This window comes from Mchenga conophoros, linkage group LG12 (assembly GCF_057382185.1).
Source record: "Mchenga conophoros isolate Kocher_MC1m ecotype Shallow Benthic linkage group LG12, M_conophoros_male_GT1.1, whole genome shotgun sequence".
Classification (NCBI taxonomy): Eukaryota; Metazoa; Chordata; class Actinopteri; order Cichliformes; family Cichlidae; genus Mchenga; species Mchenga conophoros.
Window position 1 is genome coordinate 29,364,562 of NC_140537.1, and position 15,449 is coordinate 29,380,010.

The 15,449-nt window shown below is 39.1% G+C and overlaps 1 protein-coding gene across 1 annotated transcript; it reads right to left on the reverse strand.

The window, feature by feature from the left end:
* Positions 1-1,332: 1,332 nt before the first annotated feature.
* Positions 1,333-3,534, reverse strand: gas1a (growth arrest-specific 1a). The gene has a single exon (XM_085295107.1). It carries the CDS (start codon positions 2,957-2,959, stop codon positions 2,183-2,185), a length of 777 nt encoding a protein of 258 aa, XP_085151233.1. The 5' UTR covers positions 2,960-3,534; the 3' UTR covers positions 1,333-2,182.
* Positions 3,535-15,449: the final 11,915 nt, after the last annotated feature.

Here is a 15,449-nt window from a genome sequence, read left to right on the forward strand (position 1 = left end):
TGCCTCCCCATTGTGCTACCCAACTATTATGTGCTTAACATTTCCATGACAAAGATGCCACTCGACTTCTCCTCCATCCATTCAGCTAGAGTACCCTTGTCCCCCCTCTAATAAAACATTTTGCAGCAAATCACTGATTCAAAGTTACCCAAAGCTGACCGGAGAGGCGTGGCAGATTTGCAATATCTCTTGCAAAAAATATTTCTGCAAATAGTACTACTACTAATGATAATTGAGCTTACAGTGCATACCCCCACACATGTGATATTCAAATTAAAAGGTCAATAAGTATAATTTCTGTTAATTTTGTGGAACTGAAGCTAATTAATGAATAGTCAATACGCTTTCGCTACATGACTTAAATATGCCAGTAATGTCACAATGACATGACTTTAAATAAAAAATAACAACAGCGTAATAGTCAATGTTTCTGATATGGTAACGTGTTAGTTTTAAGCAATGCTTAGGCTTGAATATAACGCTAATCTAAAAAAAAAATCATATGACTGTTTGTAAAGTGTCCTTAGTAGAAAAAAAGAATATAGACTGTGATTTTAACAGCCAGTAAATTCTGACACCTGAGTTTAGTGCCCTCGGGTGTTGTTGGAGGGAGAGGGTGTTTTGTTGATTTATGGCGACAGTTGCTTTTGACAACAGGCAGCTAAATCAAGACATAGCAGGTCATTAGACTATCAGTCAGCAGAAGAAGCTGGCCTGCATTTAGTTGAGTTTACCGTCATCTCACAAACTGAAGTTGGGAAATGTAGGTTTGTTTCACAGTTGCATTTGGCTTTAAAATGAAACTATTACGGTTTGATCACTATTATGAGACAAAAATCTTAAAACAAAAATGGAATCAGCTCAACCACAGCCCTGAGTTTTTTACCAAATCACTTAACATTTTATTATTATACTAAATAAACTGAATACAGCTTCTTAATAGCAACGTATGTAGCTATAGATCAATGTCTAATCAAAATGTGCCCTTTCAACCTTTATTATTATGCAAAGGTGAAAAGGATTTATAGAAATAAAAATACCACTGTGCAAAATAAAAATTTTATTTACTTATTACAGAAAAGTAGGTATAGAACAAGTCACTCCAAACTGATGTAACTTAAAGGTGGAGGGGTGTCATCTGGGGATTGTTTTTTAAAAAAAAGAACTGATACTTTTCTCTTTTCATAGTGGATTTTGTTACTGTTCAATCTGATACTGATCAAAGAATTGTGTGATAATGGTCATCAGACTCCATGTCACTTTTATCTGAGTTAAGGCACAATACCGTATAGGAAGTAATGTTGCAAAATTAACACTCACAGTCAAGAATGATATCTTCAAGTTTCCTTTATGCCTTCTATAAAGGTATATCATTAAGGCAGTCATACAGTGGATTTAGACATTTCTTTTTTCTGGGCTATAAACAGTGAATAAATCATCTCATAGCCTAAAACATATAAGATTCTCTGGGGGGGGGGGGGGGGGGGGGGGAATCTATATAGGCTATACAAATATATACAATGTACACTATATTCAGTCAAAGAAAAACCAAAAAAACTTCCCTTTAAAGCTGGAATTCTCGGTGTTTATTCACATGATGGTGATTTGGATGTAACTAGGTGGTATGTAATAAATTAGGCTACAGCTTTACTTTAACACCTAATCTATTTACACTGGATTCCAACATTAAATATGTGTAAATCAAATGAATCAGCCTGATGCCAAGGGGCAATGGCCTGTCCTAAAATATGTTCACACACACGCACACAAAAAGATTGGCAGTGCAAAGCATATATTGATTATACTGATACCATTATACTGTTACCAAAACAAGCCAACTCTTTCTCTTTTGTGACAACTTTACTATCAGTCTGTGACAGAGAAAGTGGGCATTTCTATTTAGCTTATCACACAAACAAAACACAACTGCGGAGTCATAAGTGGTGTGGTTTGATAAGAGAAACAGTTTAGATATCTTTCTGGCCTCATTTGCATAGAAATATCCCGATTTGATATCCTTCAGAGTCTTAAACTCGTTTCAAAGAAGGTTTACTTGCGCCAAAAGCACTCCCCTTTAATCTTTGAGGCTCTATACTTTCACTATAGAAGCAGGTCAAGGAGTGACAAAAGTTTAGATTGCCTTTTATCCGGACAATAGACGGGGCAGTTTGTGAAACGGGGATTAAAAGAGGGGTAAAAGAGCTAAAACGGGTGGCAGCAGGGTCAAAACATACTGGGCAGCTGGGAGAGAGGCTCCGCTCTCTGGTTCTTCTGTATAATCCTTATACCCGTCTTCGTCATCTTCGTAGGACCCACTAGCCTCATATCTATCGGGCCTTTCGAAGCATAACGCCTTCATGCTGTTCTTGACAAACTCACAGATGGCCCTTTCTGTGCCATCACATACACACGTTTCCAGCTGCTGACCCTTCGGTATTTTACGCATGTTCGCGATCACATTTAGGCATGCGTTTGTGCACACTGCCCCGCTGAAAAGTTTCCCGCAGTGTTTCAAATACTCGTGCATAGCCGAGCTGCACTGAGGGTCTCTCTCGCACTGGTGCCGGGCTTCCGTGCAACCGGTGCTGGTAGTCCTTGGCAAGCAGGGCTCTATGGCCCGTTTGGTATTTGTGCACATCGAATCGCGGCCGCAGCTGCAGTCCTCCAGAGCCGGCCCGCTTTTAGTCAGATTGAGCTGGATGAGCGAGGCGATGCAGTGGCTGGGACACTTCTTCTTCTCCCCACTCAACACTGGTTGACAAGCGCGAATGTAGTGTTCGTACGCGTAGTTGCATTCAGCCTCGCTTTGGCAGTTCATGATGGCTTGCCAGCATATCAGTCGCCGACCATGGGACGGCGAAGCCAAGGATAAGTAGCCAAAAAACAAAATCAAGCAGCCAAGAGGCCAAACAGTTCTGCAGACGCTCTGTACCAGTGCACCATTGTACCAGTTTGCCATTGTTATGGCTGCAAAGAAAAAGAAACGATAAAACTCACAGCCGTGTCATATGTGAAACTTCTACACTACTTCCATGGATATTGTCTTCGTTGGATAATTTTATTATATAATGTTATTATTCCGAGGCAGATGGTGTGTCATAGGCCCGTGTGTAGGCGTTCAACAGGCTGGCAATGCGTAATCCGGGCTCCATAAACCCGTCAGTGCTGATCCACTTGAGCCGGATTCTTGAGCGAACTATCTGTTATCCGTACATGATTGGGATGGAAACTGAAACAGTTACTTAAAGTAAAATACACAGCAAAAAGTTGTCCATAAGAGTTTCTGCAGCGTCTCACTCCATGGCAGTGTTTCGGGGCTCAGCGATTCCCCGTTGCGTTCCCTTGCGGATCTCCACCAACTAGCCAAGCGAAGTCCCGAGTACGTGGACTGCACCGGGTCCTTAAGCAGTCCGTGTGCGCACGGAAGTGCCAACAAACAGTGCACGGGGAAAACAACAATCCTTGTGGGTCGCAAAGTGGTCCTCTACTCTCTCCCCTTTGACCATTTGTCTTTCGGTTATTCAGCCCCCTCAACATACATTAGCGAAGTGGCTCTCATTGGCTCGTCACTTGTGGGTTTCTACGTAGCGGTGGGCGGGAGCTGAGGGTGGGAGGAAGATGGTCTTGGGAAACAACTTCAGATTGATGCTTTGGAGAGAAGATTTAGTAAAGGCAACGGTGTTCTCAATTATCCAGAGAAATTATTTTAAGACCCTTTTCTATGCTCACTCAACTTACAAAATCACGTGACAGCAGCTTCTAAAGGAAATCCAAGTTTTTCAGGGAAATTATATTTCCCTGAACAACTTATCAACAACTTTGATTAGTCTTTTTAATTTCAAATTTCCGGTATATTGGTACCCATGATTTTTTCCCCCCCATTAGGACATGTAGAAAAATAAAATACATCATTAAAAAAGGAGAACAGATTTGGACATATGCTGAACAAATACTGTTTTCAGTATTTAGATATTCCAATTTAAAGACATGACGGGGGCAAAGAGTGTCGTTTCTTTTACTTTGTAAAGTGATAATAAATTTCAGCAGAGATAAGCTGTATAATACCAAAGTACCTAATTTACTTCTTTCAAATAATTTTGAACAGTGGTTGCTAAGTTTTAAGTCGTAATATTGTTTAATTCAATATTTCACTAAAGGGTTTTTATTATTATTATTTTTTTATTATTATTATTTCTTCCAAAAGAAAACCAGAGGCTGAAAATGAGAAGAAAGAAAGAAGGTTGTAATAATAGCATCCTTTATGTGCTTCAAACACCAGACCATCATAATGTCCCAGTTTACCCAACTTCTTATGCTACAATATCCTACACATAAGAGGAAATGACAGCGTGACTCCCCTACTAAGCATTGATAGGCCATGCAACAAGTCCATGCCCGCAGTGCTAATTATCTGTGCAGCATCATCACTGATTTAATCATCTTCATCCTATAAACTCTCCCTCAGAAGAGCAGTTGAGTACAAATTAATTGAGGTATAATATGACCCTCATTGAATATAATTCTCTCTAATCATTCATTATGGACAAATTTCTTCATGCCATTGCACTAGCTCATAACAGTCTTTTTGCTGATGAATCAGATGACTGTCTCTTATATTAGCAGTGTTATACATGAATAATTACATCAGTTTAACCTGATTGGTTGATTAATGTGAACCTCGGGCATATTTCATCAATCAGTTCAACTTTGTGATGAAGTTACAGCTTGATCATTTTGTGCTTTTTTCTGTCATTAGTGAGGACTGTGTCAAGTTTTGATTATTCATATCCTTTATTTCAACAGCTTAATAGTTTAAATTAGATATCAAGATGTGGGTAGGCAGAAACACAAGCTGTAGTTTTTTCAGTGAGTGCTTCTACTTGCATGTAAATCACAACAAATATCTTCACACAGCCTTGCAGTCTGGTCAGTGGTGGATATTTGTGGCATAACTGGAAACCTCTGTTTCCTCTGTGATGGAGTTTTCATTGCTTAAATACTTAATGGTTCTCCAAATAAGAGTCAAGAGTGTCTGTGGCTTCTTAACTCTGAGGGATGAAGACCAAAATTTGAAGACAGCTATAAAGGTTTTAGAGTTTGAGAGTTTAAACCTTTCTTCTATGAAAAGCTGCATGCATGCTTTTATTAATTGAGCAGCCGCTAACAACAAAGCAAGCCCTGAAAAGCAACATTTACACAAAAAGTTGCATGCATGCTTCTTTAGTCTTTTTAATTATAACTCTTTTTTTTGTTTGTTTGTTTTTTTTTCCATTTCACTGTAAGGTAATGTGATAGCTACATGGGGGGAAAAAATTACATTTTAAAAGTTTTTTTTTCTGGAGTTAAAAGTCTTATGTTTCACAAGTGACAACAAATTTACAGAATTAGGGTTAATGCATTAGGTTAAAAAAAACACAGACACCCAAGTTCCTGCATTTGTCTCACACAAATCTCTGGTTAAAAGCGAGGACATTTCTACATATTTGTTGGTACTGACCAACCTCAGCCCAAAAATGACAAAAACAATTTTTAGTTAATATTCAGATTAGTAAACAAGACCAAGAATTGGACCAAATGGACATTTTTGTTTTAAAATAATTTAATTATGTAATGAATCTGTGACTGTGACTAATCTGCAATACTTCTCAATACTTCTCATGTGATTCAAGACAAGTTGGGATTAAGGTTTCCTTTGCATCTTCTGATTCTGGTAAAAACGAGCAACATCAATCAGCAAATGTCAAAACATATATAAAAGATGATGGGATGAACAGCTAAAACTGATGCTGTAAAGTCCAAATTTTAACATCTGCAGACCGTTTTAAGGAGCCCTGAATGTGAAATTTCAAAATGTTGATATTTTTTATGACTTTACTGTGATCATCACAAAGGTTCATAAGAACAATACACACCGTTTATGTCATAAAGGCCTTGCTTTTTTTCCCCAAAAAATCTTAGATAGCTTTAGAAAGTTATCTGCCTGGACATCATCAAAATGACACGTGTGTGTGTGTGTGTGTGTGTGTGTGCGTGTGTGTGTGTATGTGTGTGGATACGTACGTGGTTGTGAGTGTGTGTGGGTGTGAGTAAAATGATAGCCCACATGTTGACACATGAGCAAGAGGCGGCAGTTTAGTTCTTGAGGCCTGATGTGGATGAGGGAGTCAGGGAAAGAGAGCAGTGAGGGCACAAAGGCTGTTTGTGTTTCAAACAGTATTCTGATCTCAGGAATGTACCTTTAGGCCACAGCCGTGAGCTCCCACTGCAAACAATGCACTCAATGTCAGTTACGGCTGGCTAGCACAGCCGCTGCTGGCGCTACTCCAAGGTCCTAACTCGTTGAAAGTGATGGATACAGGGAACTTAATACTTCAGGAGTCTCTCTCCTCTTTTTTAAAAAAGGTTTTCCCTATAGCATGAAGAATTGAAACATTGTTTATTGCAACACAAGCTTTCCAAAAACTAATATCTTTAGTGTTTCGTCACTGCAAACTCTAATAGAGGAAACATTATTGAATCAATATTATATATGTTTTACTGTATTCATGTAACTAAAGACACGACTCTGTGGTTCTAAGTCCGTAATGTTGACAAGGGCTTAAATGTAAAAAGAACTCATTAAAATTTCACCAAGTACATAAAAAATATTTCATCTGAAACACTTACAATATGAAACAACACACACAATGTATTGAATCATCAAACACTTTTGTCCCTGCCAGCAGCTGTATGCTGAAACCAGATGTGCTGCACTGAGAACTGAGTGCTATTACTTTGAAGGATCAATTAAACCCATATTCTTGCCGCAAAAATCCAATTAAGGGACAAACCAAATGTGTTGCTCAGAACGCAGAGCAAATAAGACCAACGCTTCGGGGAGGCTCATATGAGGCTACGCAGTTGGCTGAAATCATTTTTTCCACACAGCACCCAAGGATTACCAGTTTTGATTAAGTTGTGCTTTTGACAAGTTTGAATATATTTCAGTAAAACTGATGTGAGTGCATTTCAGTAATTTGTGTTTTACCTGATGGTTCGAGGACTGAAACTTACTATCCTGTCACAAAGTTTACAATTCATTATAAATGTGCACAAGACACTTTTAGAGTCTAAGGACCTTCTTGAATTCTTGAAGTAGATCATTGCTTCTATGTGCGGTAATGTCCCTGTGTAAAAATAAATCTAGAAGATTAAATGTGTTTTTGATGCCAGAGAACAGACATTATGAGAGTTCATCCACTGAACGTTAGCTCATTAGTGGCCACAGGATTTCCGTTGTTGGGGTGAATTGTGTTGTGATTTTTTTTTTTCAAGTTATTGAGGGAGCTAAATCCCAGCAGGTCAGCACCAGTGGGCCTATGCTGTGCTTTCCGAAAAAGGAAATATCAGAATACAGGAAATGAGTTGGCAGGAACTATCCATTCAAATTACTTCCTCTTTGGGATTTCAGAGAAGTGATAATGGCAAATGATAAGTTATTTGGAACACTTCCAAATAAGATTACAGATTCATTTCCTTCCTCATGTCTGCCTATTAATTTGCCTCTGTTTTGTCCATCCTCTTCCGGGGATTAGTGTTGCTTTTATTCCTGTTAAGAACTGCAGAGTGACACAAGTGTTTAAACTCTTACCACTTCACAGATAATGGCAGAAAGTCATAAACGCAAGACCCAGCTTTACCATTTCTTGAATACCGTGGCTGCAAATGTTGTAAATCCCTTGAAATGAAATAGAAAATCCCCAGCAGTACTAAGCAGCAATAAGTTACAATAATTACACCACAGTGTTCACTATGGACCTTCCTATAAACTTAAGCAGCAATACATATCTTTAGAACTTGTAGAAGTGGGAGTTGGAAATTCTAATTTTTCTTTCCTATTGCGCTTCAAAGTATCTAAAAGGAGAAGATGGATTATGACTTTGCAATCTGTCTAAATGGGCAAATGTTAATTGAAGTGTTATGGGGGTATGCTCCTTTAATCAGTAAAATTAAAGTCATTCATCAAGTGAAATAGACAGAGATCCTCCTGACCCTTTTCACACAGTCCGCTGCACTATAATTTCTACAGGACTGCACACATTGGAAGAAACCAACACTCAAATTAAGACTTCATCCATACCTTCTCTTCATGATTTTTAGGACTTAAGACAGCAAATGTTGTGGATTACATGCAATCTTGCTGCTTTTATTGTATCAGCTTGACCAAAACTAAAATATATTGAAAGCCATTTTGAAACATGATTTTGAGTCAATTTTCGGAGAAAAGGATACAGCAGGATATATTCCACATCTGTGTGGTTTAAGTAAGGGGCCTGCCTGGATAGATCATGCAGGGGAGAACACACATGACAGCAGCCTTGTAGAGGTGAATGTACTAGTGTATTGGCTGTGCTACTGCATTAGGGAGGTCACAGATTAAAGTTTGCATCACCACATGAAAGTGGTATCAAGCTCTAAAGACAAAAACTATTCACTTCTACAAACCAAGCAGCAGGTAAACAACTGGTGGTACCTTCCAGAGGAGGAGGCGGGACTCCAGTGGAATCTGCAAACAGCCTTGATGGATTGTGAGGTCTATCATTTGACCTCCTAACACACTTAATCACCTTAACCATGATGGTATTTCTTATCTTGAACAACAAGTAGACCACTACATACATGTAATAACATTTCGATCTGTAACTGCACCCAGGTAACTTCTACAGCATTTACCCTGAAAGACCTCTCCTCGCAGCCTCCAAACACCACACATCACACAAACAGCTGTTGCAACACATGCTGCTCAGCCATCAGCTTGTATATGCGGCTGTTTAAACAAGCCTGAAGGCCTTTCATATCACTACAGACAAACTCTAGCACATATGGACCAACCAATAAAGCCCTAACCTCCGACACAGACACATGACCTTAATCTCCCAAACGCGAAGTGCAGCAGGAAAGAATTTAACAATGTAAAAACACAACAAAGAAAACTTACACATAATCACTCTCACCACAAGTTCTAAACATTCCTGATCTGCTGTTGATGAAATGCTTAGCTTTGTTGTAGTGAGTGATAAACTTCAAAGGACACAGTTCAAAACGGCATTATTATTGCAACCTAGTCAATCCAAAATGCTTCTTTCTGATTTCTTTGGTTAAATAAAAAACAACAACAAATAAATGAAAAGGAAAGAAAGAAAGTAGAAGAAGAAGAAAAAGAAAACAATGTGACTGACTGCAGGTAAGCAAGTTGTAAGTGCACATTGAAAAAAATGATAATAATTTCACTTTTTTCAACTTCTGTATTCAAGTAACTTCTTAGTTTTAATGTTTTAATATCTTTACATCAGCAAGTGCACAAATGTCATGCCCTGGCATTTGTCTCCTTTAGATCAATGTTTTGTTTCCACCAACTCACTTTAAAAAAAAAAAAAAAAAATCATAGCTGTTGACAGATAAAATTCCTGCTTTTCGCTCCAAAATTTCAGAACGAGAATTTAGTGTTCAGCAACCGCAAACACTATATAAGCTGCCACGGTAATGATGCTGGTCAGAGCAGCGAACCATGAACTAAAACCATTTATAAAGTTTCAGAAAGCTGATGTGGACTACAGACCTGTATAATAATGCTTTGAGACAAATTCAACTTATCTTCATTACTGACATAGGGGAAGAAGCGTGTGCATGCTAGACAGAACGCCGCTCCTTGCAGGGCCAATACACAGAAACAGCCATTCACATTCACATCTGTGGTCAATTTAGAATCACCAGTTGACCAAACCCAATGCACTTTTTTGCATTGTTGCAGGAAGCCAAAGTGCTCATGGAAACAAGTCCACACAGAAAAAAACCCCCAAAAACACAGAGCCTTCTTGCAGGCAGCTAACCACCCCACCACTGTGGTCACCACCAGAGTGATGATTATTCTATGAGCAACCAGTTTCACTTTGTTACACACTGTATCCCACTGTCCACTGGCATTGGTAAAATTACCATCATGCATTAAGCCAAGTTTTTGAAGTGCTTACCTTGACCAGATCCTGAAGGTATACTCCAGTATGGTTGCTCTAGTCCTACTACTGTAGAGATGCTTGAAACGGAGATTTATTTAATATCAAACATTATTCTCATTTGGCTTTAAAATCATTTTTTATATATATTAAGTAATTTACAGTACTAGATTGGGAAATTAATAAAAAGGAAATCAACTTCACTGTTCATAATTTACATTTAGGTTAGCCACTCTTTAAACACATATGCAACACCGTATCACACATAGCTGTATATCTTCTCATCATTTTGTGCAGTTTTCCATCACCAAACGCCATGCAGTTCTTTGGCAGGCCTCCAAATCGTGTGGACCAATTTAAGAGATTAGACCCACAAAAAGCACACAAGACCAAGACAAATGGCCCCCACCTGATCTCCCCCTGCATAGCTTTTGGCATCGCAGTCTGCTATAGAGACGTCAAGTAGTGCGAGAGGGAATGTGAAACCTTAGCATGTTTCCCATTTGGCACGTTCCTGAGGCTCCAACACAGTTATGAGGCCACTTCATAGGAGTGTAAACTGTGTATTTAAAAAGCCGTCATTGTGGGACTAACACTGGCCCTGGTGTAGGTTGTTAGAATAACTGAATGACACAATGGTTTCTTTTCTAAATAAACAGATGTGGGCAGGCTGTTAAAACCTTCATTTTTTTCTCTTCCTCTGCATGTCTTTCTCCCCTCCTCCATCACATCTGTATGTCCCCCCCCCCCACACCCCACACACCACACACACACACACACACACACACTCACTCACTTTCTTGCTTGGACTCTCACCCTCTCTCCACCCTCCATCCATATGTCTAAGAAAGGCAAAGGGCCGGTTTCCTCATGCAGCTGTTCAGTACAAGCGGCCCTCTATTCCAGCCTCCACAGTGAAGTGATACTAGTCGTCTGCTCAGGCTGATTAATTGCGTGTCATTCTTAACTCCTGCAGGACCACTGCGGCTCTGCAGTTCCTTTAAAATACCCCACCACTCCACCTCCTTCCCCCATGCTGCACATAGAGGAAATGAACTCACCACAATCCAGCTGCCACTGGACTCCTATCAAATATAATTCTCAGTGAAAGATTACTGTGTGGATATCAAAAAGGTCGAGGCTGGTCAAAATTATAATAATTCATAAGTTCTCTGAACGGCTGGTGAAAAGCAGTTTACTCTACAATAACTCAGTTTCATTAAAAGAGAGAGAGAGAGAGAGAGAGAGAGAGAGAGAGAGAGAGAGAGAGAGAGAGATCCTGACAATACTGCTTCAAACTGAAGCTGGAACTGAAATCAATATCAAATTCAGTCTCATTTCATTTCATTTCATTTTTAAGCCATATTCTGTGATTTAATAAAAAAAAAAAATCTATACAATATCTATGCACATACACTTGTTACTGCATATCAGTATAAATTTTCAGTGCATCTGTTTTCCATCGGTCTGTACAATATAAATCAATAAATCTTAATCTAAATTTATAACGTATAGAATCTGAGATAAACAATGTCAAATCAAATCACAAATCAAATCACTTTTTATTGTCACATCACATGTGCAGGCACACTGGCACAGCACATGCGAGTGAAATTCTTGTGTGCGAGCCCCACAAGCAACAGAGATGTGCAAACACAACAACACAAACGAGCAAAATACAAGAATGGCCAACCTGAAACTAATAAATATATGTACAATATATAATAGTGTATGCATTTCTGGATGTGTATACTAAATATTTTCCTACGTGTGTGTGTGTGTGTGTGTGTGTGTGTGTGTGTGTGTGTGTGTGTGTGTGTGTGTGTGTGTATACACATTTTTACAAATTAAATAGTAAAAAAAATAAATAAAAAAATAAAAAAATAAAATAAAATAAAAATAATAATAATAATAAAATATATAAAATATACAGAGTTGAATATGTGCAAAACAAGTGGCATTTATATACAGTGTGGAGTGCATAATGTTGAAGTTCCAGTAGTGAAGCTGAGGTGTCTATGACGTGTTCAGCAGTCTGATGGCCTGGTGGAAGAAGCTGTCTCTCAGTCTGCTGGTACGGGACCGGATGCTGCAGAACCTCCTTCCTGATGGAAGCAGTCTGAACAGTTTATGGCTGGGGTGACTGGAGTCCTTGATGATCCTCCCCTCTTTCCTCAGGCAGCGCTTCCTGTAGATGTCTTGGAGGGAGGGAAGCTCACCTCCAATTATCCGTTCAGAGCACCGCACTACTCGCTGGAGAGCTTTGCAGTTGTAGGCGGTGCTGTTGCCATACCAGGTGGTGATGCATCCAGTGAGGATGCTGTCAATGGCACAGTGATAGAAGGTCCTGAGGATGCGGGGGCTCATGCCGAATCTTTTCAGTCTCCTGAGAAAGAAGAGGCGCTGCTGCGCCTTCTTCACTGTTTTGTTTGTGTGTACTGACCACGTAAGATCCTCAGCCAGATGTACGCCAAGGAACCCGAAGCTGCTCACTCTCTCCACAGCAGCGCCGTTGATGGTGATGGGGGTGTGTACTTCTCTGCACCTCCGGAAGTCCACTATCAACTCCTTTGTCTTTGCGACGTTGAGGGTGAGATGGTTGTCTTGACACCAGTGGGTCAGGGCGCTGACCTCCTCCCTGTAAGCCGTCTCATCACCGTTGGTGATAAGACCCACCACTGTAGTGTCGTCCGCAAACTTCACAATGATGTTGGAGCAATGTCGATGTACATATTAAATAAAAGGGAAAAACTGTCAGGACCTTAGCAAATAAATATATTGCACAGCAACATATCAGCAGAAAACTGCACTGTCCTAAATACACAGTCCCTGAACAGTTTCAGAAATATATCAATAAATGTATAAAACACAGAACGTAGATTAGCCACTCTATTTCAAGATTTAGTCCACAACATTGTCAGGTCTCTACTGATATTTTCTCTGTTCCTCCTCCTTTTGGGGAAATGAATTTCCTGATGTAGAAAACTTTGCTTGACCTGATTTTTGTATTAATTCTTATTTGCTGCGGTTGTTTTCTTTTCCAGTATTCAAATGCAGTGGCTGTGAAAAAGTCAGTTCTATATTAATTTGTGACCTACTCCAAACAATGGCCTTTTTGAAGCAAGTGTACAAACTGGAGCAAATAAAAGCAGAAAAAAATGAAAAATTTATTTTGTTTTGGAACTTTGGCTGGAACTGAAAATATGTTAGGAGCTTGAAAACTACTGAAAAGATAAGCAAACGTATTTATGAAAACTAAGCTTGAGGTTTCTTTAAAAGTCACAACATTACAATCACTGTTTGCTAGTGTCCCCATAGTGCAAGAGTGCATTCCCAGCTGGTTCTGCTATGCTGATAAGGCATTGCTGCTGCCTGGTGACCAAATAAAAAGCATATGTCTGACATAGCATCAGAGACGCATCAATCCTCTGTGAACTCTTGACTCTGCGGAGATTACTGTGGATAAGAATGATGTGACCAGTCCATGTATTGCAGACTTTGAGGAAACACTGGAGACATTTTGGAGTATCAAAATCCATACTTGTACTTTGTAAGTTGATTGTATTTCTCATTAAAAGCCATAGCTTCTCCTTTAGCAGAATGTTTTTGACCATTTTTTGTTTTCCTATTTTAGAAAAACTGTATTCAACCTTTAGTTACTGTGGCTTTAAAATTACAAATGAAAATTATACACTATTTTCGAGATAATAAACTCTGTCCGTTCTCTCGAGTCTATGCATTACTCCTCACATGCGGTTTAAGTAGCCTTTTAAAAGACAATCAAGATACTATTAATTGCAAAGTTTCTGCTGAGCTGAGTTGTTGCTATTTGAAGTACACAGGATTTTAATCCACAAATTCCCTTTTTTCACCTTCCTTTTTTGTTCTTGATAAACAACTTGGCTTTTGGCTAAGGGTTTAGTGTAGACAGCTCACCAAGATGACATGTTTTAGACAAGAGCTGAGGAAGAACAGAACAAAAAAATTGTAAAAAATACTCTGTTGAACCAAATGTCAAATAAAGCAAATCTCTAACATGAGATTGTGTTCCCACAGCACCCTGTGAGATGTATTTTGGATTGTGAAACAGCAAAGGGACAAAGCTCTGCAATCATAACTACATCAGTTTTTTGTGTTTTTTTAAGAAGACATACGATAATGTGAAATTCTTTCCTCGAAATGTAATATCTTGGCAGAAGGAGATTTCAATATTAATGCAAAACAGTCTACACACACATTGTAATGGACTAGGATTTTCAAAAGTACTTTATTAAATCATTTCTCAAGTACAGGTTCAGCATATTGGTTGTGAAATCTGAAATATCTAAGATAAGGTGGATTAAAATCCAGTACATCAGGATGAGTCATTCGTATACCCTGAAGGCCCACTCATAGGTTTCCCAGCATTTTTCTTCTGAGTAGGAATTCACACTTGCAAATGTTAAACAAAAAACACCTCGGTGCTGATGTTTTGTCACAACATCCTCCGTCAGTATCTGCTTTCAGCCGATAACAGCCAGGCAATAACTCTACAGGGGCCCCCAGATGGCTTTGGACAGATTCATCACAACTAACACCCCAGGTCAGCTGCAGGTAATCCATCAGGGCAGGGAGCTAATTCAGCAGTGTCAGGTAGGAGCAAAATAAGTCTGACTTTTTCCTGCACTCAGTTCAGGCAGAGGTTATCTCTCTTCTGATGCAGTTTACGGCGGCTTCTTCCAAGTATTTAGCCCTGTGCACACGTTGTCCCTTGATAAAATAGGGTTCGATGAAACACTTAAAGATAGATAAAGGTTTGCATGAAAGTATGTGTAATCTGTAAAAGAGGTTACATACACAGAGAATGTTTAAATCGCTGCTATTATTCTCTTACAGCACCCATTTACTCCCAGGAGAAAATGCTCTCACTTACTCTCATGAGTGTGCTGTGTGATGTAGTAATGGACTTCAATATCAGGAACAACTGACAAAAGTAAACCACTCAACAGCTTCATTACTCAGCACTCTGGGCAACTCCTAACATGGCTGTTAAGTGAGCCATATGAGCTGAGGAGGATCCCATGCTCTTGCATCTCAGTTGCTCACAGCAACTCCTAACAAACAAATCCCACAGCCTTCAATAATGATTGGAAAGAATTAGGCAACAGTTCAATCTAGAAAAAAAAGTCTTCTGTGAACTTTTACATCAGCAGCAAGAGAAAAATGACCAACAAGCCATATTTAATCTTCCAGCAAGAAAGTTTTTTTCTCTAAAGCTCACCTATTATTTCCTTATTTTTAGTAGTTTATGTTACAATGGTAGGTGCACATATTAAACATAGCCAAGGTTTCAAACAATGAGGTCAACGTGCAATCCCTATGAGCCATAAGCTCACATAAGACACAGCTCCCAGCAGCTTTTCTATTCTTAGATCTTTATGATGAGAGAAAGGGATACCCTTAATATAGCCTTAATAT

Coding starts and splice junctions, on each gene's coding strand:
- gas1a (XM_085295107.1), bottom strand. CDS start 2,959: ATGGCAAACTGGTACAATGGTGCACTGGTACAGAGCGTCTGCAGAACT.